Source organism: Chionomys nivalis, chromosome 2 (assembly GCF_950005125.1).
Source record: "Chionomys nivalis chromosome 2, mChiNiv1.1, whole genome shotgun sequence".
Taxonomy (NCBI): domain Eukaryota; kingdom Metazoa; phylum Chordata; class Mammalia; order Rodentia; family Cricetidae; genus Chionomys; species Chionomys nivalis.
In genome coordinates this window covers 2,293,499-2,320,585 of record NC_080087.1, presented here as the reverse complement: position 1 = coordinate 2,320,585, position 27,087 = coordinate 2,293,499, and the positions used below count along the sequence as shown (strand labels likewise).

At 36.4% G+C, this 27,087-nt stretch overlaps 4 protein-coding genes across 4 annotated transcripts; all 4 read left to right on the top strand.

The window, feature by feature from the left end:
• Positions 1 to 1,176: 1,176 nt before the first annotated feature.
• LOC130869983 (olfactory receptor 5M10-like) lies at positions 1,177 to 2,115 on the top strand. The gene has a single exon (XM_057762520.1). The coding sequence runs from the start codon at positions 1,177 to 1,179 to the stop codon at positions 2,113 to 2,115; it is 939 nt and encodes a 312-aa protein (XP_057618503.1).
• A 4,690-nt stretch (positions 2,116 to 6,805) lies between these two features.
• Positions 6,806 to 7,756, top strand: LOC130869917 (olfactory receptor 1030-like). The gene has a single exon (XM_057762404.1). The coding sequence runs from the start codon at positions 6,818 to 6,820 to the stop codon at positions 7,754 to 7,756; it is 939 nt and encodes a 312-aa protein (XP_057618387.1). The 5' UTR covers positions 6,806 to 6,817.
• A 6,439-nt stretch (positions 7,757 to 14,195) lies between these two features.
• On the top strand, positions 14,196 to 15,119 carry LOC130869601 (olfactory receptor 1030-like). The gene has a single exon (XM_057761890.1). It carries the CDS (start codon positions 14,196 to 14,198, stop codon positions 15,117 to 15,119), a length of 924 nt encoding a protein of 307 aa, XP_057617873.1.
• Positions 15,120 to 25,398: 10,279 nt separating this feature from the next.
• Positions 25,399 to 26,361, top strand: LOC130863469 (olfactory receptor 5M11-like). Its single transcript, XM_057753488.1, has one exon. It carries the CDS (start codon positions 25,399 to 25,401, stop codon positions 26,359 to 26,361), a length of 963 nt encoding a protein of 320 aa, XP_057609471.1.
• Positions 26,362 to 27,087: the final 726 nt, after the last annotated feature.

Here is a 27,087-nt window from a genome sequence, read left to right as displayed (position 1 = left end):
GTGATCTTTTTTTATTCAGTCCCTCACACACCATGAGAGAGAGGCCATTGTTAAAACATCTGTGGTTCCATATGCTAATATTTACATGAATGATTTAGTAACATAAAAATAAGAACCAAAAGTCGACACTAGTCCTAAGATAGGTGTGTTTTTTTTTTTATTGACAGTGTAAATGCTACTATTACAAAATGGCTCATTTCATTTGCCTACTTTTGCTAGGATTAATATCTACAGTGTAATGTGTGCTGTAGAAATGGGAAGTTTGTTTACTTTATGAACTCCTATAATGCTATTTGCATGCATACATGAATAAATGTGTGAATTGTGAAGAGAAAGTCTAAGTTTTGATTCTAAATCTTTGTTCCATATTAAAATACAAAATTTACATGTTAAGTTCTCTCTAGATAGCTAAGGTTAGATGAGATATCTATGGGTTATAAGGGAAATGAAGCAGTTTTATTTTGTATGTGAAATGAGAGATTATCACTGTTGAGAAAAGTTGGAAACACAAGATATATATATGACTGGTCAATTTGCATGATAGAAGTAAGTAACTCTTTCTTACTTTGCTCATTTGGCTTTATTTATTTAGTTTTTATTTTCACAAAGCTTGGAAAATATAATAAAAGTAAGGACTTTCTATTTTTTATTTTTCTTTTGGTTTTTTTGAGACAGGGTATCTCTGTAGCTTTGAAGCCTGTCCTAGAACCAGTTCTTGTAGATGATGCTGGTCTTGAACTGACAGAGGTTAACATCGTCCTGAACGCTGGGATTAAAGGTATGTGCCACCAGCACCTGGCTTAATAGGGACTTTCAAAACACAGATGTACTCAAAAATACAAGATGATACATATATGTAAAGAAGAAAATGTGAAAAAATAAATGAAATTTCATGTAAGCATGTTGTCTGTGTGTTAACTAGGGAGAGAGAGGGAGAGAGACAGAGAGAGAGAGAGAGAGAGAGAGAGAGAGAGAGAAGTAGATACAGATAAAATGAAATTGAGCCATGACACAAAGATGCAAAATTAAGAATTAACACTGAAAAGATGGTGTGTATACTGAGAAGTGTAACTGATGAAAATAAGAACTTGAAGAAATGAGTGAAGCTGATGGGCGGTACAAAAGAAAAGGAACTTCTCATATTTCTTGTCATTTTCAGCTTGCAAGTGCAAGAAAATGACCTCCCTAAACCGTACTACTGCAGGGATGGATTTCATTCTTGTGGGACTCACAGAAAGCCCGGTGCTGGGGAGGATCCTCTTCGTGGTGTTTCTGCTCATCTTTGTCGTCACACTGGCAGGGAACCTGTGCATGATTGTGCTGATCAGAACCAGTTCCCACCTGCAAACGCCCATGTACTTCTTCCTTGGGCACCTCTCCTTTGTAGACATTTGCTACTCTTCCAATGTTACTCCCAACATGCTGCGTGGTTTCGTCTCGGAGCAGAAGACAATCTCCTATGCTGGGTGCTTCACTCAGTGTCTCCTCTTCATTGCTCTGGTGATCACTGAATTTTATATCCTTGCTTCCATGGCACTGGACCGCTATGTGGCCATTTGCAGCCCTCTGCATTACAGTACCAGGATGTCCAAGAATGTTTGCGTGTCTCTCGTCACATTTCCTTATGTGTTTGGCTTCCTGAATGGGCTCTCTCAGACTCTGCTCACTTTCCACCTGTCTTTCTGTGGCTCCCGTGTAATCAACCACTTCTACTGCGCAGACCCTCCTCTCATCATGCTGGCTTGCTCTGACACCCATGTCAAAAAGATGGCCATGTTTGTGGTAGCTGGCTTTACTCTTTCAAGTTCTCTCAGTATCATTCTTCTCTCTTACCTTTACATTTTCGCAGCCATCTTGAGGATCCGTTCTGCTGAAGGAAGGCAAAAAGCCTTTTCTACCTGTGGTTCCCACCTGACAACAGTCACCATATTTTATGGAACCCTTTTCTGCATGTACCTGAGACCCCCATCAAAGAGGTCTGTAGAGGAGTCCAAAGTAATTGCTGTGTTTTACACCTTTTTGAGCCCAATGTTGAACCCCTTAATCTATAGCTTACGGAACAAGGATGTCATTAATGCCATGAAACAAGTGATTAAAGGAAAACTCTTTCAATAAACGTCAATCTATGCATGTTTTTAGTTGTAATCACTTTGTGTCTTTTAAACTGTGTCGTTATATGCAACCCATGTGTCTCTGTCATGTCTGTCTGCAACCTGAACTGTCATGCGTCAATTTTCCTCATTTATTCTTGAAATTAATTTCTTTAGGGAGAAAAGTTGTTAAAATCTATGATACTGACATTAATAAATACCCTCCTTAGGAGAAAAACTACAAATATGCTTCAGTTAGTGTTGAATGATTCCATACAATGTCTTGCTTTCATGTAGGTGTCTATGATCACAAATTTATGATCCTTGTAACTCTTACAGTCAATCTTCTTTAAATAATGTGGTTAAAGGTATATGCCAAAAAGATTTCATAATGTTAGATTCATTAGATCATTTCTGATACATTGTCAAGGGTAAAGAATTTGGCTGGATGTCCAGATAATTAATTGACCATTTTTGTTAACATTAAAGATATGGATCTTCGTCCTATGACATTTGTTAGTTTTCTTAAAATATAGCATTCAAAACTCATTCATCTAGATATCTTCTCCAAGTCTGAAAATTCTATATTGAATGACATCATTTTATATATTGCTAAGACAATTAATCAGACTCATTTAGCTGTATAGTCTACATATTTCTCAGTACAATCACTTTTATTTAGAATTTGATAATTTGGAGCAATGTGGTATATCTGTCAACTTCTGTGTACCCAAGGATACTTTGGTGGAAATATTTCTGTAGGAGTGAGTGCAATCTTATTTTTCTCGAGATTTACAATTACAAGTGAAATCTTAATATTTGTGATAACTTTTAATTTTAGTGAATATATAATTAAATCCTTTCCCCTTTCTTTTCTCCCTCCAACCCCTTCCAAGTCATGTACTTGACTCCTTCTCAAATCCATGGTCTTGTTATCTTTGATTATTATTATTGGATAAGTATATAAATATAAAAGAGCCAAAGTCAATGAAATCTTATTTTCTAGACAAGGTGTTGTAGTACTAAAAAGTTTTAGTGACAGATTCAATCACAGAAACAACAAGATAAAAAGCTATATTTTCCATTCATCTTAACCCCTTCATTATTGGACATCTAGGTTTTCCAACATGTATAGTTAACTTTCATTATATTGCCTTATATTTGATTCTTTAATGTTTTCACTTAAATGTAAATACAGAAAATCTAAGGGAATCCTGCTGCAAAATGCACAATAGATTTTTGCAGAAAATAAATCTTCTGTAGTTTTTATAAAGCTTGAACATTTTGGAGTCTTGTTTCATGGAAAAAATCTAAAGTTCTGAAAAATTTGTCTTTCAGTACTTTAAAAAGGAGGGGTAATTTGGGTCATTAATATGCAATATTTATATTTAAGGAGACATGTGATTTGTCAGTAGCATTACAACATAGTCTGATTTAAAATGGTAATTTAATTACATTTCTTTCTTCCTCTTCATGCCTGACCTTTCTCAAATTTAACTTCTAAATCCTGTCTTTTTAAAAGACAATTATTTTTTTATTTTTGAGATTACAATATAGTAATAAAACAACATATCTCCCTTCACTTTCCTCCCTCACTTTCCCATATACCCCTTCTCCTTGCTCTTCTTCAAATTCATGGCTTCATTTTTACTAATTATTACTGCATACATATAGATAAAATCCATGGAATCACAACAACACATTAAGAACTTTAGATAATGAGGGATATTGGAAACAATAGAGGAAGTCTTCCCTAGGGAATATAGCACCAAACAACAAACAACAAACAACAAAAAACACTGATGATCGAGATACGATTGAAGATATAATCCAAACAAATTGATTCAATAAAGGCAGGAAGCAAAGCTTTTGGATACTATTTCCAAAGCTGTTTGGGATCTCACTAGAACCGAAAACTAACCCCATACTACTTTCTTCTCTGATATATACCCAGTGTTGAATTTTTAGAAGCTTGTGACCATGTTAGCATGCTAATGTTGGACCAGAAATGGAGTGAGAGGAAACACTTCTTTCCCATTACTAGTTCTTCTCATTAACAAATGTCAGAGTAATATAAAAACCACAGCAACTTCAATGGAGCAGTTACTAATGGCTGATAGGAAAAAGGGGAGAAGGTGAGGCCAGAGTCAAAGAGAAATTGTCACCATACCTATAGTATCTGTAAAGACATCACATTCTCTATTTTCGTTGAAAAGATAAATGCAAGTTTTGGTATCAATGGGTAGCACAAACACACAAAAAATAAGCTGATGCTAGGGATTTTCAGACTCTAAAACTCTCTCCTGTGTGCTGTTAAATTTTAGAGACTAAAGCAAGAAAATAAGGGTTTTTCTCAAGACAGAAGTATTGAGAAACATTATGGAAATCTATAGAAACATTCCTTGTAAACAAAAATAAATTATAAGTCCCATTGCTTTACCATTCTTTAGAGATTTGATTCCTTTATGATTTGAGCAGTCAAACTCAACTCACCAATGAGTTCATCAGTGTCAAAAGTTGTTTATAATGCAAACCTCTTCTGGAAAGAATAATAGAACCATAGGGATTTGCTCCTTCTGGAACAATTCTGTTATAAAATCCCGAATGTATGCATATCAAGGCCACCATTGTGAACTACTCTGCTTCAGGTAGGATATTCACAGTTTATTGAAAATTTGGAACTGAAACAAACATTTTAATTGGTAAATAAAGTGATTTGCAACTTATAATTTTGAATTAAGGATCAATTACATTGAAATGCTTCTGTTCTCAGGTTAAAGTACTTATAATGACCAAGAAGTATATATTCACATAATGGAAAAGTTGATAGACCAAAAAGAGTATTACCTATCAATATTATTGTGTACTTCCAATAGAAAAACAATTATCTAGGTGTTCAGTTCTTAAGGAGTTCATGCTTTGATTCTGAATCTTGCTCACAACCTGACTCTCATCTTCATTATGATTCTAGTCACTAAAACTTCTTAAGCAGTTGCTACATGTCAGATGTACCTATAAGGGTTTCCTGTATTAACTTCCTCACATTGAATTGATTTATATATAAAAATATTTTATGAGTTAGAACACTAAAGTACAATAATGTTAATAATTCACTCAAGCCCTACAACTAGAGCCAAAAACAACTAAGATTTTAAAATAAGGGTGTGGAGAGCACATTATTGAGTCTGCATTCTGCAGACTCTCAGTAATTATATGCTTATTCTCACTTGCTTTATTAGAAGTGGTAGTCAGTAATTTTTGTGATTCCTTTTAAATTCATGATATTACAGTATAGTAAAAGTATAGTGCCATAATTTCTATGATCATTTGTTTGAAAAACTGGACACATTCATGATTCTAAACTTTATTTGTTATGAAAAATTAATCAGAGATAGATTCCATGAAGATGTGTTGTCTAAACTACCTTTCTCACTTGGAAACAAAACTTGACACGAGCCAATTAGTAACGACTCTGTTGGAAAACCAAAGACCGATGGTTCGGACACTTTGAAAAGCTGAGCCACAAGGAGCACTAGTGGGAGAGTGAATTTCAAGTGTTCCAGGCCTGGCATGCTCAGATGCACTTACACCATTCACAAATATTCAGATGTCATGGAATAAGTCTTGTAGGATATTGCATTATTTATTTTATCACCAAGAATCGTCCATAGCTATGATGTTCATTGCTCATGGAGTGTAGCCATACATATATTTTGAATTCATGAAGTAGGTAATGCATTTTTTGTTGTTCCATACCAAATATTTTCTATATGAGCAAAATGTACTGAGCAAGCGAGAACTTGAGCTGTGTATGAAGAGTTAAAAAATATTTCTTGGTAAACGTTTACTTGAGGTGTATGAGAGTGAGGAAAATTACAGCCTGAAAGACCACTATGCAAATGAAGAAGCACATGTGAGGAGATTTTGCTTTCATGAAGCTATATAGCTTCATCTCTTGAAACCCATTTAGCTGTGAGAAAAATAGAGACAGCTCACATTCATCCCCCCAAAAGGATTACATATAAGAACAAAAACATTTGCATCTGTATGTTCAAGGAAATAATAAAGAAATGTGATAAATACTTGTCAACCATAAGACACTTGAGATATGAAAAGATTTGCAAAAAAAAATCTTAGAACATTGTTAAAACTATAGCTACATTTTCTATCATCCAACTATCATCTGTCTATATATAATCTATCTATGTATCTATCTAGTTCAATAGTTCTCCACATGTGTGTCATGACCCCTTTGGGGGTCAAACAATCATTTTACAGGGGTTGCCTAAGAACATCAGAAAACACAGATATCTATATTATAATTCATAACAGTAGAAAAATTACAGTTATAAAGAAGCAGTAAACATAATTTTATGTTTGAGAGTCACTATTACATGAGGAACTGTATTAAAAATTCATAGCATTAGGAAGATTGAAAACCAATGATCTACCTATTATATATTGATCAATCTAACATTCATCTACCTATTATCTTTCTACTGTATATTATTTGCCTTTCTGCTACCTGTCACAAGTTCTCTATTAATTTAGATATTTATAACATCAGTCAAATGATTATTAGGCTTCTCTCTATGTTACCTATGCTAACAGTTTGAAAAACTGAAAAAAAATGCATCAGATAATGTGATTGACATAATGCATAATGAAGAAAATCCAATTACATTGTTATTTCATTCTTCAGGCCTTGTCTGATGTCAGTAAGAAAAATGTTAAAGAAAAACTATACAACAGTGACTGAGTTTATTTTGCTGGGACTGACTGATCAAGCAGAGTTGCAGCCTGTGCTCTTTGTGGTTTTCCTTATCATCTACCTCATCACAGTGGTTGGCAATGTGAGCATGATATTCTTAATCAGAAGTGACACCAGCCTTCACACCCCCATGTACTTTTTCCTCAGCCACCTCTCCTTTGTGGATCTCTGTTATGCCACCAATGTCACTCCTCAGATGTTGGTTCATTTTTTATCCAAGAGAAAAACCATTTCCTTTGTTGGCTGCTTCATACAGTTTCACTTTTTTATTGCCCTGGTGATCACGGATTACTATATGCTCACAGTGATGGCTTACGACCGCTACGTGGCAATCTGCAAGCCCTTGTTATACACTAGCAAAATGTCCAGAGGTGTCTGCCTCTCCCTTGTAGCTGCCCCGTACATTTACGGCTTTGCAAATGGTCTGGCACAGACAATCTTGATGCTTCGTTTGACTTTCTGTGGACCCAACGAAATCAATCACTTCTACTGTGCAGACCCTCCTCTCATGGTCCTTGCTTGCTCAGACACCTATGTGAAGGAAACGGCCATGTTTGTGGTGGCCGGATCGAACCTCACCTGCTCCCTCACCGTCATCCTCATCTCCTATGTCTTCATCTTTACAGCCATCCTGCGAATCCGCTCTGCGGAGGGGAGGCGCAAGGCCTTCTCCACTTGTGGATCCCATCTGGTGGCTGTCACCGTTTTCTATGGAACCTTGTTTTGTATGTATCTCAGGCCTCCTTCTGAGAAGTCTGTTGAGCAGGGGAAAGTTGTGGCTGTCTTTTATATTTTTGTAAGTCCGATGTTAAACCCCTTGATCTACAGCCTGAGAAACAAAGATGTGAAAAGAGCCATCAGGAAAGTTGTCAAGAAGGGAGTGCTCATGAAGTAAGTTGAGAGGTGTTCAAGCCCTTTGTTCTCTAAACCAATTCCTGGGTAACTTTCTGACACCGATTAATTTTAATTTCTGTCTCTCAGAAATGATATAAATTACAGTAGTGTATTCTGTTTTGTAAGGTAGTTGCTACAGACTATCCTGAATGAATAAAAAAGAATTCTAAAACTGGACTGGAGATACTGCCCTTGCTCTGTAAAGTAAATCTGTAACATGGTAGATCTGTTATCAAAGGTAGAATTGCCTAATGCTGTAGCAGTAGCTTCCTTTATTCATAGGTGTGTGTGTTCTTCAAAGTATTTTCCAGAAAGTTCCCCACCACAGTAGGTCAATTCTTTAATTTTGAAATTTTAGATGTTAACTCATAAAATTTTCAGAGATATGGCTGAGATTATTACTGCAAGATAGAGCTTTCAAATAATTTTATTAATCTGATATAATCTTTGTACATACAATCTTGATGAAAATGCCAAATTTCCCTTAGCAGGGCTTTTTATTCTTCTGTTATTGAGCATGCATTCCCACCACTGTGTCTCTGCTCTTATACCCTTTTGTTACCATTGCCTAGTGTTTGCAAATAAATAATAATTTAATTTAAATTAAATTAATTAAATTCTTAGCCATATTAATATACAGTTATTTTGTGCATAAAACTCATTATATTTTGACAGTCACATTTGTGTGTCAATTTTGCTTTTTCTTGTGACATGTTCCCATCCTTTGCCTATTTTAATATTATAGTGTTTATATTTTTCTATCCATAGAATTATCAATTATTTAACTATTTCTCCTACCTATATATTTAAATATTTTTTATAATAAGGCATAGGCTTTCCATTGTATATTTTTGTCATATTGTTGAAATTTTCACATAGATTTTTAAGATTTCATTTCTTTGAGATCTATTTATTAATTTTTTTTACGTAAGTAGTTTTTTGCTTTCATTTGTGTTTGAGAACCAGGTTTATGTACTTCGTGTTCAGGCCAGAAAAGAATGAGGAATTACATGAACTGGAGTTCACAGCTGGCTACCAGGTGGGTAATGAGAATGGAATTCAGGTCCTCAGAAGAGAGTCAGTGCATTAACTTCTGAGGCATCTTTCCAGCCCAACATGTTGCTACTTTGCATGTACAAAAATCTCATATTTCAACTTACTGTATTGTCTGTCCTTAGAGAATTGCAGTCCACATACAATTAAGGTGATATCCACCTATAACGCTTAATTATTTTAAGATGGCATTTGTTTATTTTGAAACAAACTATTTGCAGCTCACTAACAGACAAAAATATAATATAATATCTTCCCTTGTAAATTCAAGTCATTTCTATCAGACTTTCTTACGATGTCACAGTTATTTCTGGTATTTGAAATAGAAGTTCTCCCTCATTCATTGGTTCTGTTTCTGTTCTCATTCCTGCAGCAAATACTTGAAAGTTTCTAGACCCTCTGTATAACTACCTCAGTAGATAGTTGTTTTAGTATGCCATGGTTTTGCTAGATTTCAAACTTCATAGAAGGAAACTGGTCATTTCTCTCTCACTAACACAGTTAGACTTACACATAGTAATTCATTTAGGTGCACTTTTCACTCCTTCAGTCCCTGTACATCTACCATATATTCACAGTGTGTGCACCTGTTCTGAAGAAACAATTGTGTATTTGTGCTTTCCTGTTGATATGAAATATTGCTGACATACTTCATGCAATTATAAATATGTATCTCTGAAAAGGTGACACTGATTTGGGTCTAAAATACATGAACTTCTGTACATTTTTGTGTGTTGTTAATTCTGTGCCAAATGGTACTCCTGCCAATACCGCTTGGTTTCTTCATATTGCATTCCTGCCTTTACAGAGGACTGTAGGACTTGATACTGGGTGTTAAATACGTGTTCTGTCATACCTATGTTGTGTCCATACAAAAGGACAGGAAAGAAAATAATTCTCAAGCAAGCAACATGGTCAAACACGAATTTGCCTACCATATTGCCAGTAATTTTAATATTCGAGTATCATATGACTCTCAATTGAGCAATTGAATCAAGACCCAGATGGACGGTGATTCATTAATCCTTCTAACCTCTAACACTGGCAAACCAGAAACACTTCAAACATTAACAAAATAGAAAATAGTTATTGTGGTTATTTTTATCCCATTGTATTGAATACCTAAGATGTTGTCACTCTGGTCTAGATTGGAGATATAGCACCAAGGTGATGTGGGATTCCCTTCTGTATGCTGTGAATATCATTGGTTAATAAAGGAACTGACTTTGGGCATATAGCAGAGCTATAGGGGAACAGAGCTAGGTGGGAAAAAATAAACTGAATGTTTGCAGAAATAAGAAGGAGTTTAGAGATGCCATGGAGCCACTGCTGGAGACAGACATGCTGAAACTTTGCTGGTAGGTTATGACCTCATGTTGATGTACAGATTAATGGAGCTGGGTTAAGTTAAGATGTAAGAGTTAGCAAATAAGAAGCTAGAGCTAATGGGCCAAGCAGTGATTTAAATAATATGGTTTCTGTGTGATTATTTGGGGGCTGAGCAACCGGGAACCAATAAGAAGCCTCATGACAACACTAAGGCAAGGTTCTGCTCTATTTTCTGAGCTTAAAAGAATCTAATGATGAATAAGAACGAATGTAATCTTAAAAGCTGACTTGATGAAAATGAAGCAACAGAGGCTTATGACAGAAAAAACATCCCCACTTTGAGGTCCTGGAGAAAGAAAGGTGTTCCTGCTCCAAAGCCGTTGAGAGTTGGAGCCAGAATAAACAACTTAAGCTGCTGCCTTCCACAAGACATGTTCAAGAAGGAGTTCTTATGTGGAAAAGGAAACCTTATCATTCTCATGTTAAGACAAGAAGTGGATGAGAATGGTATATAGGTACTTTTATTACCCTGCCTCTGACATTTCCCTGGTACCTCCCATTAGTCAAAGTCAGCTTTCTCTCTTTCTGCTCCTGATTTGGAGCTTGAAATTTCAGTCCGGTGCTCCAATGTGGGTCTCTGTCTCTGTCTCCTTTCATCGCCTGATGAAGGTTAATATTTAGCTGGCCTGGGTCTGAAAAAGCATGGGATAAAACTGGACTCATTGAACACAGCGGACAATGAGGACTACTGAGAACTCAAGAACAATGGCAATGGGTTTTTGATCCTACTGCACATACTGGCTTTGTGGAAGCCTAGGCAGTTTGGATGCTCACCTTACTAGACCTGGATGGAGGTGGGGGGTCCTTGGACTTCCCTCAGGGCAGGGAACCCTGATTGCTCTTTGGGCTGACGAGGGAGGGGGACTTGATCGGGGGAGCGGGAGCTAAATGGGAGGCGGTGGTGGGGAGGAGGCAGAAATCTTTAATAAATAAAGAAATAAGTTAGCTTTAGTTTAGTGAACACCAACTTAATTACATGTAAGTCTATAACTACAGGTTGGGAAAATAATTAGAAATATGAGAATAAAAGAGAATACAACTAGAACAAAGAGGGAGTCTTCTCATCTGACTGGCTATATCTGAGAATACACGAGTAGTAATTGTTATTTCTATTAAAAAAGCCAGATGAGAGGTTCAAAATGGGTAAACAGCCAGGTCAAGGTAAATTGACTGAACCTTCACCACTTTCTAGACTCCAAAATAGTCAGTCAATATTTCAAAGTGTTTTATATTTTAAAATATTTATTTTATTTATATAGTAATCTTTATTTTAATTAAAATATAATTAAGGTCAGGTGTGATAATGTATGCCTTAAACCCAGCCAGCACTCTAAGAAGAAACAAGAAGACTTAAGTCTCTAGGGCAGTCTGGTTTACACAGGAAGCTTCAGGCTAACCAGAGTGATAGCCAAGGTTCTATATAAAGAACAAATAATAAATAAATAAATAAATAAATTTCTACTCTTACTTTTCCTCTTTTCAACCCTCTCTCTGCCCTATTACTCCTTTTCAAATTAATACTCTGATTTTTATTGTTGTTATATGCGAATATATAAACATAAATATACAAATGCAACCTGCTGAGTGGTTTTTATGTATATGATTTCAGGACTGACCACTTAGTGTTAGATAAAAAGTAGGGACTTCATACTGGGGCCCATGTCAGCAGTATATAATTAGTATATACATATAAAGAAAAACAATTAAAAATAAGGATACTTAGCACAAACTAAATAAGAAAAGAGTCCTTTGGTTCTCCGTTCTTGGAAGATTTGAATCTCTGATGACTGTGGAGAGTGGGAAAAATTGCTCTCAATGGATTTAGACATTTTGAACAGGAAGCTGGGGCTTTTTCATAATCCAAACTATTTTTTCTAAGTGGTAATTGAACCATAGGGAATTGGTTCTGTGAGAGCTTGTTCTTATAAACTACTCAGCGACTTTACATTGGTGCTGCCATTGCAAAGTCATTCTCCTTTCACAGGTAGGAGCAGCGATCATCATTTCTCAATTTTAATATCTAGAGGTATGCATTTTAACAGACAAAATAAGTGTTTACCGAAATTCTACTTTAATGACTTAGTAATATCACTACTTATGATCATCGATATTTCTCAGAGCAGGTGTTCATTTACCAATTATGACTTTTCTTTTGTATTTTAATACCCTATCCAAGAAAACTTGACTCTTAATTTTTAGAATAACAAAGGGCAATGAGCAAGAAGGCTATACGGAGTGCTACACAACTTCTTTCTGTCCATGGTATTGTGCTTGTCATGAAAGAGTGGGGTATCAACCCTGCTATGTGTGGACCTATGGCATCAAAGGAGAGTGCAAGGGTTCCATGGTATAATATCTTGGAGTTCTTTATTTCTGCAGTAATGCCTGCAGTATTATCTCGGGTAGGTTCATAACATGATCGTTGTTTCATCATGCTACAAAAGAATATAGAGTTTATATTTTTTGAAACCTATGTAGCATTTATGTTTTAGCATTGATTGAAACTTTCTATGAGTCTTAGACTGAGATAAAGATGTAGCTATCGGGCGCCACTCTGTTGTATTGAGCTGTGGGCTGCGTCCCGCCACCTGGGTAGCTTTATACCCGAAATAATTACACAGAGACTGTATTCTTTTAAACACTGCCTGGCCCATTAGTTTCAGCCTCTTATTGGCTAGCTCTTACATATTGATCTAACCCATTTTCCATTTTCTGTGTAGCACCATGAGCTGGCTTACCAGGGAGATCTTAACCTGTGTCTGTGTCTGGTGGGCGAATCATGGCGACTCCTGACTGGGCTTCTTTCTCCCAGCATTTTGTTCTGTTTACTCTGCCTATCTAAATTCTACCCTATCAGAGGCCAAGCAGTTTCTTTATTATATAACCAGTGAAAGCAACAGATAGAAAGATGACCCTCCTCCATCATGTAGCAAATCATTATGGTCTGAGGAATTGTTTCTCAGCATATTTTCACTCTCCCCTACCATCCTAACACAAAATTTTCAATGCCCCTCACAAGCACATGACACCAACCAATGTATGCACATGTATATCTACATACACAGGTCTATGTATAGAAGTTAATTCTCTCATGTATGCCATATACATTTATGTATGAATATTTTGTGTATATAAATATTTAATATTGACTTGTGCCTTCTCTCCCAAAACAATTATTTGTCTGCATGAGCAAAAAAGCAGATAGATACTAATCTTATTTTTTTTTATAAACTAAGAGTTTTGTTGGTATGAGAGCTTTGTGAGGTAAGCTATTTGGGATGAGGAACTTCAGCTGAAGAATGAGGGATCAGCTTGGAAGATATCTTGGGATCAGAAGAGTAAGTAGAGAGAGCTTATGCTTACATGGATATGTGTCACACTTTAGTTTAATCCCCCAGCTGAATTAGCTAGGGAAAATTATTTAAGTTTCAAAGGCTAACATTTGTAAAAGGAAATCTAAAAGTATATTTGGAGAAAAACATCATTTTAGGCAAAAATTGTTTTGGGGGAGGAAAACCATGTTTAGGGAAAACAGAGTACATATGGAGAAAAATTACAGAGAGGGAGAGAGAGAGAGAGTTCTATATGAATTTAATAGAGTTTTAAACATTAACCATACATCCCTAAGCTGCTTAATTTTAATTTGTTTTAGATTTGCTTATTTAATTTCATGTATATCAGTATTTTGTCAGCAAGTGTGTATGTGCAGCATGTGTGTACCTTGTGACTGCAGAGGTCAGAGGAGGTCAGTGTCGTCTCTGGTCCTAAAGTTCCAGATGGATACTGGGAACTGAATCCAATCTTCTACAAGAGCAAAAAGGGTTGTTAACCTCTGAGCTATTTCTCCAGTGCACTGGCTCATTTTTCTTCCATGTGCATTTACAAGTTTGAAAAAGGAGGGCTCAGGATCGTGCAGAATGATGGTATGTTTCATGTACAATATTTATGAGCTTTAAATTTTTTCCTCTTTAGACCTTGTCTGGAGCCAAATAAGAAAAATGTTAAAGAAAAACTACACAGCCGTGACTGAGTTTATTTTCCTAGGACTGACAGACAGAGAAGAGCTGCAGTCTATGCTCTTTGTGGTCTTCCTAATCATCTACCTCATCACAGTGGTTGGCAACGTGAGCATGATATTCTTAATCAGAAGTGACACTAAGCTTCACACCCCCATGTACTTCTTCCTCAGCCACCTATCCTTTGTGGATCTCTGTTATGCCACCACAGTTGCCCCTCAGATGCTGGTTAACTTTTTATCCAAGAGAAAGAGCATTTCTTTTATTGGCTGTATTATTCAGTTCCACTTTTTTATTGCCTTTGTGATCACAGATTATTACATGCTTGCAGTGATGGCTTACGACCGCTATGTGGCAATCTGCAAGCCCTTGTTATACACTAACAAAATGTCCAGAGGTGTCTGCCTCTCTCTTGTAGCTGTACAGTACATTTACGGCTTTGTTAATGGTCTGATACAGACAATCCTGATGCTTCGTTTGACTTTCTGTGGACCCAACGAAATCAATCACTTCTACTGTGCAGATCCCCCTCTCATGGTCCTTGCTTGCTCAGACACCTATGTGAAGAAAACCGCCATGTTTGTGGTGGCCGGATCGAACCTCACCTGCTCCCTCATCATCATCCTCATCTCCTATGTCTTCATCTTTACAGCCATCCTGCGAATCCGCTCTGCGGAGGGGAGGCGCAAGGCCTTCTCCACTTGTGGATCCCATCTGACAGCTGTGACCATCTTTTTTGGAACATTGTTCTGCATGCACCTCAGGCCCCCTTCAGAGACATCTGTAGAACAAGGGAAAATCGCGGCTGTTTTTTATATCTTTGTAAGTCCTATGTTAAACCCATTCATCTATAGTCTGAGGAACAAGGATGTGAAAAATGCGATAAGAAAATTTATACAGAAATAATTGCTGAGTGAAGTTGACAGGCTCACAGGTATATAAAACATTCTTATTAACTGACAAAGTGTTTTAAATAAACAAACCTTCTTCTGCCACTGCTTAAAAATTTTATTTCTGAATTCATGTGTAGAATTTACTAGTTAGTTTTTATTCATTAGCTGGGAATTAAAGTGTAAGTTTGGTGATTTTTTTGTAGAATCATAATTTCAAAACTGGAGAAGGGACAGAGCTTATTTTAATCAATAAAGATTATTGTATCCATAATACCCACACTGACTTATAGAGGTAAATTATATAATTATTGAATGCCATGATAGCTACCACTTTTTGGCAGATTTTTTCTTTTCTATTTCAAAAAGAAACAAACTATCTTTTTTCATTTTACATACCAATCCCAGTTTTCACTTTCTCCTTTCTTTCCATTTCCTCCACCTTCCCCCACCAACTCCCATCCACTCCCCAGAGAGGGTAAGGCACATTGCTCCAATGAAGGACCAAAGCCCTCCCCACTAAATCCATGCTGAGCAAGGTCCCCATCCAAAGAGAATGGGTTCCAAAGAGTCAGTACAAGCAGTAGGGATAAATCCTGGTGCCACCTTCAGTGAACCCTCAGTCTTTGCAGAATTTTTTTATCCATAGAGAGAAGAAGTTTTGTTTGTTTATTTTTAATACATATTGTAAGGCAATAAAATGTTGTTTGGATATATAACTAATCATATAATTTCTTGAAAATGTGTCTTTCAACTGACAATGCTGAACTAATGGCATCACTGCATATGGATGTTTATTTGAAATGTATATATTTTTTGTTGACTGTGCTTTGTGCTTTTTACAGTTGCATATGACTGTCAATTGTAGCTAGTTTTGAAATAGTCAAATAATAAAATCCTACAGACAGATATTGGGGTAAAAGCTGAAAAATCACAGAAGCAGAGCAGCCACCCACTAGAGTTCTTACCTCTGTAAAATCCTCAGATAGAATGGCTGAGATCCTGTCTCTACCTGCCTTATATTCCTGTTTCCACTTCCCTAGTGCTAGGATAAAAGGTGGATGGCTCATATGTACTGGGATCAAAGGCATGAGGCCCCAAGTGCTGGGAACAAAGGTGTGTGCCCTCATTACCTGGCCTCTAAGGTTAACTAGTGGCTAGATCCACCCTCTGATCTTCAGGCAAGCTTTATTTGTTGGAGCACAAACAAACCATCACCACACTCAATTTGCAACATCTCCATTCCTTTATTAGAGTTATGGAAGGTGTTTGTGCCTCGTGATCCTGGCAGCTCTAATACGCCAGGCTTTGGGACTCATCCTCAGTAGCCCAACTAAAAACACAGCTAACAGTGAGAAGCAGAGAAAACAAAGGCAAAAATTATTTATTCAATAAGGCCACATTTAGAAGAAGAGGAAAAGCGTCCAGTGACAGCCTAAGTCCATCTTTGTGATCCTAAGTATTAGGTTTAAATACAAGGCAGGAATTATGCATACTTATGAAGTCTTGGTCAAAGTGCTCTGTGGTCCTGTCAATCTCCAGTGTCTCAGCTCTAGTCTTTCCTGCGAAATGAATTGACAAGTTCCCAATCAGTTCTAGGGGAATAAGCTCCCCTTTATTTGGCACCATATTCTCAGGATTTTCCTTTATCCAGCATGAGATTTCTAGAGTATTCCAGTGGTGGTGGTAGTGGGGATCCATTGTTTCTGTAGTGTGATAGCGAAAAGAGGAACAAAATTGTCTCGTGAGAGCATCTTCATTCCTGCCAAGACAGGTACAGGGCCCTTGCGTGTTCTTTGTGACTAGCTAGCTTCCATTGATGTTTTAACCTTATCAGTGAATGGTCTTCCTGTGCATCTGTGTAATTCTGATCTTATGATCACAGTTTAGACTACCCATTGCTTGTTCTAGTTTCTTTTGTGATAAAGACTAATGCATTGTTTTGTCTGTTTACCAATTATTATATTTCTATATTGTTAAATTTACTTGAGATTTTTATCTTAAAGTATTATAATTTTCTTGCTACTTAGTTATACACATGCATATTCTCCATTTTAACTCATTTTATTGTCATATATTTTTAAAATACCTTTTATTTTGCATGTTATCAAATATATTTATTTTATTGGTTCTTTCTTTGGTCTTATCAGGAGTTAGGTTTCTTCATAAATGCAATAAATTTTGTATTACATGTATTATTAATTTTAGGCATTTATTGATTATTTGTTTAGAGGAACAATTTTTAACCTCAAAAAAATAAGGTAATGAGCCCCTTGTTATAACTCCCAAATTGTTACATGATATCACACTGATTTAATATATTTTGACACTAAAATACTAGTTTTCTCAGAAAAATGCATCTTGTAACTTAATGTATCTTATCACTATTAGAGTTTTCTCAGTGGTTAGGTGTTTATCTATCTGTAGTATTATAAACCTTGATGGAGATGAAATTCCTCTGTGGTTCTGCAAACTATTTCCCTTTTAACTAGCATTGTTAGGTATATCCATATTGACTCAAATAACATGTTTTTATTGATATATTCTATGCCAATACTAGACAGGATACATGTATCCATTCTATTCTTAAAGTATCGTTGCATATTTCCACGTTCTCGATAATATGAAAACCAAGTGACAAATTTAATTATGTAAGTCTAAATATGTTCCAGCTCTCAGTGGAAATAACATTTGAGCAAGGCCTCCTTGAGTAGAGAAACTGCCACATGAGTTTTTGTGGAAGAACATTACTGTAGACACACAGTGAAGGGGATTCCGGAACAGCGAGGTTCCCTTCTAAGGCCCCGAATTAGGTACAAACACTACCTAAGCACCTGTTTTCACAGAGCAACACTTAATTAGTCAGGGTAGAAGAGTTAAAGTGGCTGCTTTCTAACTCTGGCCAAAAAAGCAGCAAATGACCTTGCAGGTGTAATTTTAAGAGAAGAAAAAGGGGAGATCTGTGTTAGAATGGGCTAGGATGCTTTGGTGAAAAGATAGTGAACAAAGATGAAGGGGAAAAGTTCAAGGGGAAGGTGGAAGGAGTTTTTCTTCCAAGGTGGCAAATAACTGCCTTTGAATAGAGAGAAGACAGATGTAGTGCATAGAAAAGTGGTTGTTTATAAAAGATTGGGAGAAACCCGTGTTAGAATGAGGTTGTTAATTTTAACTGGGCTTTTTAATTAGGTGAAGCATAGGAGGTTTCTGATTGCTGAACTTTGGTAGTAAGCCTCAGGTGGAAGAAGTGGCCAAAAAATGGAATAGATCTTGGTGACTACTTTTAGGAATATAATTTAATGTTTTAGCAAGTCAGAGGGAACGGGAGAGAAGGGCAAGGCCTGCCACAGTCACAAGTTCCACTGGGCTAGTTTCCCTTCACGTAGTAAATACAAAGACTCAAGGCAAGAAACATTTTGCTTGTTAATTGATGTCTTTCTCCAAGTCCAGACTTCAAGCATAGTGAATGAAGATACAATATTCATTCTGTTGACTTTGCAACAAGTACAATGCATAATATTTATTCTAAAACTTAAGCTGATCAGACATTTGTGGGTAAAGCACATACATTAATGGGTGTACAACTTCATACAACTGTAATACCATATACAGTGCCATCCACTGCAATGAAGAATGTATGTTTCCTGGCTCCCCAGACCCGAATAATTACACAGAAACTATATTAATTACAACACTGTTTGGCCAGTGGATCTAGCCTATTCCTAGCTAGCTCTATGTCTTAAATTAAGCCACTTCTATTAATCTGTGTATTGCCATAAGGTTATGGTCTTACCTCATTTTCTACATGTCTTGTTTCCTTGGTGGTTGACTTGTGTCTTTTCCCCTTGGCAGCTCCATGGCATCTCTCTGACTTCACCTACTCTCTCTATAAACCTCTGTTCAGTTTTCCTACATGGCTTTACTCTGCCAAGCCATAGACTGAAACAGCTTTATTCATTAACTAATAAAAGCAACACATATAAAGAATGACATCTCCCATCAGGAGAAGCTTCTCTGAATATGATTGAGAGAAGTACTAATTAATTATTGTAAGGATGCATATTTAGATGATATGTTGGTATTATGTTTATTTATCATATAATAGTAGTAGATTCTTCCCTAGGTCCTGACTTTTATCCTGTCATAGGTTATTGACTCAGGTTACAGTACAAGGCATGAATTTTGTCTTTTGGATTAAGCCTTATGTTAAGACAGAAGTTGGATGGTTATCCTAATAACATTCATTGCAACAACAAGCATTTCTTGCCAGGCTGATTGTTAGCATTGGTTGCCATGCTCACCTCTGAGTCAGGGTATTCATGGCTTTCTCTCTAAGCATCCCATATAGCACCTTATGGCACTATTTAAACTAGACAATAGAAGAATGCTCCAGGTAGGTACTGACTTGACTTCTCCGTGTCCTGTGACTCCAGTGTGTGATCTCTTCAGAGATAAGATCTTAACATCAAGTTCTAGTATATCACCAAGAGGAATGGCAATAGTCTATACTGTTTAGAAAGTCAATAAGTTCTCTGTGACCAATAACTTGAAGGTTTATAACTCATACCTAGAGCTAGACTTTTCCATATTTTGGAGCTAAGCTGAATGGTTATCAAACAAAGCAAAATATCATCATGATGATTTTATCTATCAAGTAAAAAACAAGGCATTTGTACAATCAGGATTAAAGAAGTCTGGTTTCCAGGACTCATGTCTGGGACACAACTGTCTGTAACACCAGCTCCAGGATGTCATGTACCTCTGGATATCACCAAACATCTGTTCTCATGTGCACATGATCACATGCAGACACAAATGTCTACAAATAATTAAAAGTAATAATATTTTGAAAAAAGATACTCATTTCTTCTTAACCTCAAATGAGTTACAAGATGAATTAATAAAGCAAAAAGAAATATGGAAAAGTATTAATGGTGATGTGTTTGTTTCTTTCTTATATGCAATAAATGGGGAAACTAGGGAGACCTTCTAGAATGTACTGATATATTAAACCATACTTTGCATGCCTTACTGCATGCAAACTTGAAAGACAACCCAAAAGTTCCATTTAGATCTCTGTGTCATGATGGGGGAGAAAGAAGGACATGTCTCTCTGCAAGTACATAGGCTAAGAGTTGAATCTTTCTTGAATCTAAAACAGCTGCCGATGTTGCTCATCTTTGACACATTCAATGGACTTTATGGTTCATAAGGGAGAAAATGATTTAAAGATATAGACAACAAAGAGGACCTTAAGAGAGACATACATGGAACTACACAGAAAGGGGAAAAGGACAAGATCTCCTGAGTTAATTGGGAGCATGTGTCATTTGAGATGGTAGAAGAAAAGAAGGGAGGAAGGGACAGGAGCACACCAAAATGTATAGCTCATCTTGAAAATGTAGGGACATTCACCTCTAGTACATGTTGTGTTTAGCAAAGGTACTACTTAGGTTATGAAGTTATGGTGTTGGAATTCATGATGCCAGTTAAACTTGGAATAGCATGCTTAGAAAAAAATGTAACACAATATCAATATAAAAGAAGCTCCAAAACAATGTATGCTCCTCTTTTTATACATGCATGCATTGTAGACATATAAAAATTTATATCATATAAAAGTTGATATTATTTAGTCTGTTAAATGCTTAAATGTTGTTATATGTTTTAAACATTTATACATATATTTAAATATGCATATGTGTTTGTACACATTTATTACATAATATATCTGGGAGTGTTTTCATGCTCATACACACACATACATATGAAATAAGAAAAACACTCCCTTTGTTTATTCAAGTAAAATAACTAATCTCCAAATAAGTATATACATACAAAGAGAAGAATGAAGAGTATTAAAGAATGGTTGCAGTTTCTGAAGAGGTCCTTAAAAAATTCTAATTAGATTTACCTATGAGCATGGGTGGGATTGTATAGGTATGTACATGCCATGGGTATTTGTTGCAATTAACTGACAACTGAGAAACCTGTTCTTTCTTTCCACTTTGTGAGTCCCAGGGAAAAGAATCAGATCATCAGGATTAAAAACAAGTGGTTTCACCTGCTCAGCATCTCACACTTAAACACTATTGCTATCTATTAATATAATTGTTTTTATTTATTAGAATTTTAATTTAAATTTAAATGGAATGCTTTTTTATTATTTACCTCAAATCATCAAATCATAGGATTTTATAATTTCTTAGAGAACAATAGACAAAAGTGACTGTTTGCCTGATTTATTTTTAGCATATTAAATAGACAATAAACTATGTCCTCTGCAGAGCTCAAATTAAAGATATTTTTAAATATTGAAGTGTGGAATATAAGCTAACTGAGGTAGTTAATTAGTTTCTGGATCCCCAAATGCTCCTATTAAAGCCAAGAAGTGGTCCCTGCTGTGAGGCTCATCTTCCCATGCTTCATTTCCTTTGCCGATTGTCTTAGTTTGATCCACTTCCCTCAAGCAAGTATAAACAGGGGAATATTTTTACATTTTATAGAGCATCAAGAGAATTCTACAGAGACTGAGAAGAGTGGTGCATGTCAGAGCCGTAAGTTGGTCTTGTGTTTTTCCTCCCTCTCTGTATTCAGGTGTAAATATCTGGTTTCTAAATCAGGCCAAGTAACTAATTTGGCCTGCTTTAGAGATCGCTTAACTTTAATTCCTAAATAGGTAGGATTTTCTTTAATTATCAAATCAGTGGTAAACAGGAATCTTGCTATTTCCTGTGATTAAGAGCACACCAAAGAAGTCTAGAAAGGAGTTCAGCTCTGAGCAGTATAAACTGTGCTTCTAACAGCAGTTAGTATGTACTGACTATTCAGGTTTTAAGTCACCGTAACAATGATTGTTCAAGAAGAGCTAGTTATGTTCCTTCTGTTCATCTGAAACATACTTGCGTAACTCCTCTTTTACAAGCACAGAATGGCACAGTTGTATTTTCCCCTGCTGAACTGTCTTCTAAAAGCGTCTTCAGGCCACTCGGCAGCTTTCATGGCAGATACTGAAGTTTAATATATTTACTGACAAGTGTCAGTCTTTCAGGGGAAAAGTGCCTTTGCTTCCTGGAAACATCCAGCTTGCATTTTCTTCTTCTACCTTCATGCAATCAAAACTCATGTTCTAACTGAGAAAAATTAAGATGTTCTAAAGAGACATATGTGTCTCTCAATCTGGCTCTCAGAATATTGAAACAAAGGATCACAAAGAAATGGGAATTTCTCCCAAGATTCTAATTCTGGGAGAAGGAAAATTTTGCCAACCTGAGGGGCACTTGTCTCTAGTAAAGGAATTCACACAGTTACTACAGCTTATAGGACTATCTTATAGGATGAGACTGAAGCCCAGACAGGGCAGATAAGGATGGGCCAATGGTAGGAGGGACACATCTTAACCAGGATTGTTCACGTGTGCACATCCTTGGCCCTCTCTTTAAACTTTTAATAGTCTTTCAGGACTCCCCCCAAAATTTAAGGTGTTTGTTGTATCTCTTCCTCTTCTCAATGTGGCTGTATTAAATAAACGTTCCTTTCCTGTTTTCTACTGTTATTTTGACTTCTTAAGATTTAAAAACAAGGGGCTGGAGAGATGGCTCAGAGGTTAAGAGCATTGCTTGCTCTTCCAAAGGTCCTGAGTTCAATTCCCAGCAACCACATGGTGGCTCACAACCATCTGTAAGGAGGTCTGGTGCCCTCTTCTGGCCTGCAGGCATACACACAGACAGAATATTGTATACATAATAAATAAATAAATATTTTTTTTTAAAAAAAAAGATTTAAAAACAAGATAATTTTGCCAGGCAGTGATGGTGCATGCCTTTAATCCCAGCACTCGAGAGGCAGAGTCAGGTGGCTCTCAGTTTGTGGCCACTTTGGTTTAAAAGAGCGTCTTTCAGGACAGGCTTCAAAGCTAAAGAGAAATCTTGTCTCAAAAAACCAGAAACCAAAACCAAAACAAAACCAAAACCAAAACAAAACAAAAACCAAGATAATTTTGGGTTCATACATCACATCCCACAGCCACTCTCATGCTGATATCTCCCATTTACTTCAATTTTCTTAAGATCCTTTCTTAAAGGATCATATTTGTATTTACCCAGGAGAGTTTTGTGGGTGTGAGAACTATGATCACATGCAGAGCAATAGCTTAAAATTATTAATTGGTGTGGGGTTAAAGACCATGGGAGCATTATTAGTAACACGAATCCATCCAAACAGCACCTATTAAGTACATGAACTTTGGGGTAAGGGAACAGAAGGCTTAGGTGATTATCGACTTTCTAAATTAAATAATGAAGTAAGTGAGGTCACTCACTTTATGATGAAATATGATTTGTGAAAATAGTTCAATAAAAGATTTTAACTATGAGAGCTGAAAGGTGGCTCAATGGTAAAGGGAATTTCTGCCAAGATTGATGACCTGAGTTCCATCCTTTGGGTTCACGTGGTGGAAGGAGAGGAAGAGTTATCCTCTGACCCTCACTTGTATTGAAACACACCCCCTACACAATACAAAGTGTAATTTCCCCTTTATGTAAGTATTGGTTACTGTTCTTGGAATTATCTTAAAAGTACTATGCTACAATACATACATTAGATAATTAATTAGTAATTCAGTTGATACGTCATGTGAATATATATTATACGTGTGTACATACACATATCCATGGCAGAATGCAAGTGCTGGGAGTTACAGTTGGGGCATCACACATGATCATATATACTACACCAGCATTCTATTGATGAACTACTTCCAGCCGAGTTTTGACACCAGGACTTTGTCTTTCATAGGTAAGTTCTGCAAAAATTTGCTCTTGGATTTTCTGGGTATTTTTGTTTTGTATCTTGGATCATGTTCTTTTTCTATTAGATGGATTTCACTAGGGTGCTTACATTGTGTGGGTCTTTTTTTTTTTTACCACATATACCCCACTTATGATTCTGTCTTACCCTTCCTCTTTTTCTTCCCTTCAATTTTCCCTTCACAAAAAAGTTGACCCTCTATTTTCAAGCCATCATTTTAAGTTTGCAAATATGAGAGAAAACCTGATACAATTTTGCATCATTTGGCTCATTTTGCATAACATATAATCTTTAGTTTAAACTACTTTTCTTCCAAAGACATGATTTCCTTCATATATATAACAAAATAAAATTTCTTCATCAGTCCAATATTTTAATAATGTATTTTGAAATAGTGGGTACACTTAACTGAATATTAAGCTTTCTAAGTAAGCCCTTTGCACGAATAATGTATCCAAGTGCAATGGTATTTTTTACGGTAAATAATGCTACAAATTCTCTATGTTTTTGCATTATCAATATTTAGTTCTCCCTTGAAGATTTTAATCTTTTATTTTTCATAATTAAACATATATACATATTTTGATGCATATATATTCAGAATATGTACAGTATAATAATTAACAAGACATAATTCCTATCCTTCTACCACTTAAAGTGTGATGTAAGTATTGTAAGGGTAAATTATAGATGGGGGTTTGTGTTGAAAATACAGAATATAAAGAGATTGGGTTATATTCATATATGAAGGATGTATGTAAGAAATACTTCACAAAACTCCTCTAACCTGTTTAGCCTTCCAGAATAGGCATACAGGTAAGGAGAAAAAAACACAGTGAGACAGGACAGATGTAGCAATGATTTATACAGATGTATAAATTAGAATATATATGTAGCTTGGAACAAAATGCCAACGAAATACACAACATCAAATGAAACATGGACTTAGTAAGAATACTAAAAAGACCATAATATAATCTATTTCAGATGGTATAATTTTTAGAAAAACATTTTCAACTGTCATTAAAATTTTATTTTAAAAATATTTATTTACAGAAATGATCTCTTTAATTTTTGAGGTTATAATATATTTATACCATTTCCCTCTTCCTTCTCTTCCTCAATAACACTCTCATGCATCCCTCATATCTCTGTTGCAAATTCATGGACTCTTTTATTATTAGTTGATGCAACACACATATGTATGTGTTTGTGTCTACTCTGTGTGTGTCTCTGTGTGTTTTGCTACATACGTAAGTATAACTTCCTCAGTCTGTAACACGATGTTGTATGTGTGATTCCAGGCCTCAAGATTTGGTCATAGATAACCAATTGATGTGTTCTACTGAGGATAAAGACAATTTCTCCCTTCTTAGCATTCCATAGATGCTGATAGTTCTGAGAACAGGGTTGGAAACTCCTGGACTATACTACATCTTCACTTCTACCTTTATTTTCACAGCATGAGTCCAAAACCCGACTCTCAGGAAATGGCCCTCACAAATAGCACTGAAATTACAGAATTCATTTTGCTGGGGCTCACAGATCTCCCAGAAATCCAGCCTCTCCTCTTCGTGCTGTTTCTGCTTGTTTACCTTGTCACTGTCTTGGGTAACATGGGCCTGGTGGCCCTGATCAGCCTGGACTCCCGCCTTCACACACCCATGTACTTCTTCCTCAGTAACCTGGCATTTGTGGATCTGTGTTATACCTCAACGGCCACTCCACAGATGCTGACTAATTTCTTATCAGACAAGAAGACGATTTCCTTCGTTGGCTGCTTTATCCAGTGCTACCTTTTCATCGCCCTTCTCCTCACAGAGTTTTACATGCTGGCAGCCATGGCCTATGACCGCTATGTGGCCATATGCAATCCTCTGCATTACAGTGTGAAAATGTCCAGGCGAGTCTGCATTTCCTTGGCCATATGCCCTTATGTCTATGGCTTCTCAGATGGGTTGTTCCAAGCCATCCTGACCTTCAATATGACCTTCTGTAAATCCAATGTCATCAACCACTTCTACTGTGCTGACCCTCCACTAATTAAGCTGTCTTGCTCAGATACTTATATAAAAGAACATGCCATGTTAATATCGGCTGGTTTCAACCTCTCCAGTTCCCTCACAATCATTCTGGTGTCTTATATTTTCATTATTGCTGCCATCCTAAGGATCAAATCAGCTGAAGGAAGGCGCAAGGCATTCTCTACCTGTAGTTCCCACATGATGGCTGTCACATTATTTTATGGGACTCTCTTCTGCATGTATGTAAGACCACCCACTGACAAGACTGTTGAGGAATCCAAAATAATCGCTGTCTTCTACACCTTTGTAAGTCCAATGTTGAATCCCTTGATCTATAGCCTGAGGAATAAAGATGTAAAGCAGACTTTGAAAAAAATTTTCAGACAAAAAGTTATCAGGACAGAAATTCTGCCTCATTTTTTTCAATAAGCTGAAACTATAGTTTTTTCATGAATAAAGTTGTATTTAGATGACATTTTAATATTCTCTGTGTCCATATTTTTTGTGTTCCAGCTAAAAGTTATGTGTTTTGAGATAAATCACCTGACCTTATATGCTGTCCTGTTTAGCACTCTGTATTTGATGCGTCAGTGATAGTCAATGTTTATAGTCAGTTTGATTAGGTTGAAGATCACTTAGGAGACACATCTCTTCCTCCGCCTGTGGAGGTACTTCTACAGTGGATAACCTGGGGTAAAATATTCATGTTGAAAACTCACAGCATCATCCCCTTTTCTGAAGACATAGGCTGAATATAAGAGAACACAGAAGAAGGCACAGACAGCCATTTAGCTCATGCCTTTTGAGTGCGAACACACTGTGACTGAGCCACCTCTCTCCTGCCTCTCTGCTTTCCTTTCACGATAACTATACATCTTCTTAAACTATTTTTATTGATTTTTATTGAGCTCTACATTTTTCTCTGCTCCCGTCCCTGCCTCTCCCCTCCCCTTCAACCCTCTCCCAAGGTCCCCATGCTCCTAAATTACTCAGGAGATCTTGTCATTAAACAATGAGCCCAAGTAAATTCCTCTTCTCTTAAGTTGCTCCTGTCAGACATTTTCTCTCAGCAAAAACACATCAGCTGACACAAACTAGTAGCACAGATATCCCTACGGCAGATAGAAATGGTGAATCATCATCCACCTCATATCT

Bases quoted from the DNA above. Each gene is read 5' to 3' on its own strand.
- LOC130869983 (XM_057762520.1), top strand. From the start codon at position 1,177: ATGACCTCCCTAAACCGTACTACTGCAGGGATGGATTTCATTCTTGTG.
- LOC130869917 (XM_057762404.1), top strand. From the start codon at position 6,818: ATGTTAAAGAAAAACTATACAACAGTGACTGAGTTTATTTTGCTGGGA.
- LOC130869601 (XM_057761890.1), top strand. From the start codon at position 14,196: ATGTTAAAGAAAAACTACACAGCCGTGACTGAGTTTATTTTCCTAGGA.
- LOC130863469 (XM_057753488.1), top strand. From the start codon at position 25,399: ATGGCCCTCACAAATAGCACTGAAATTACAGAATTCATTTTGCTGGGG.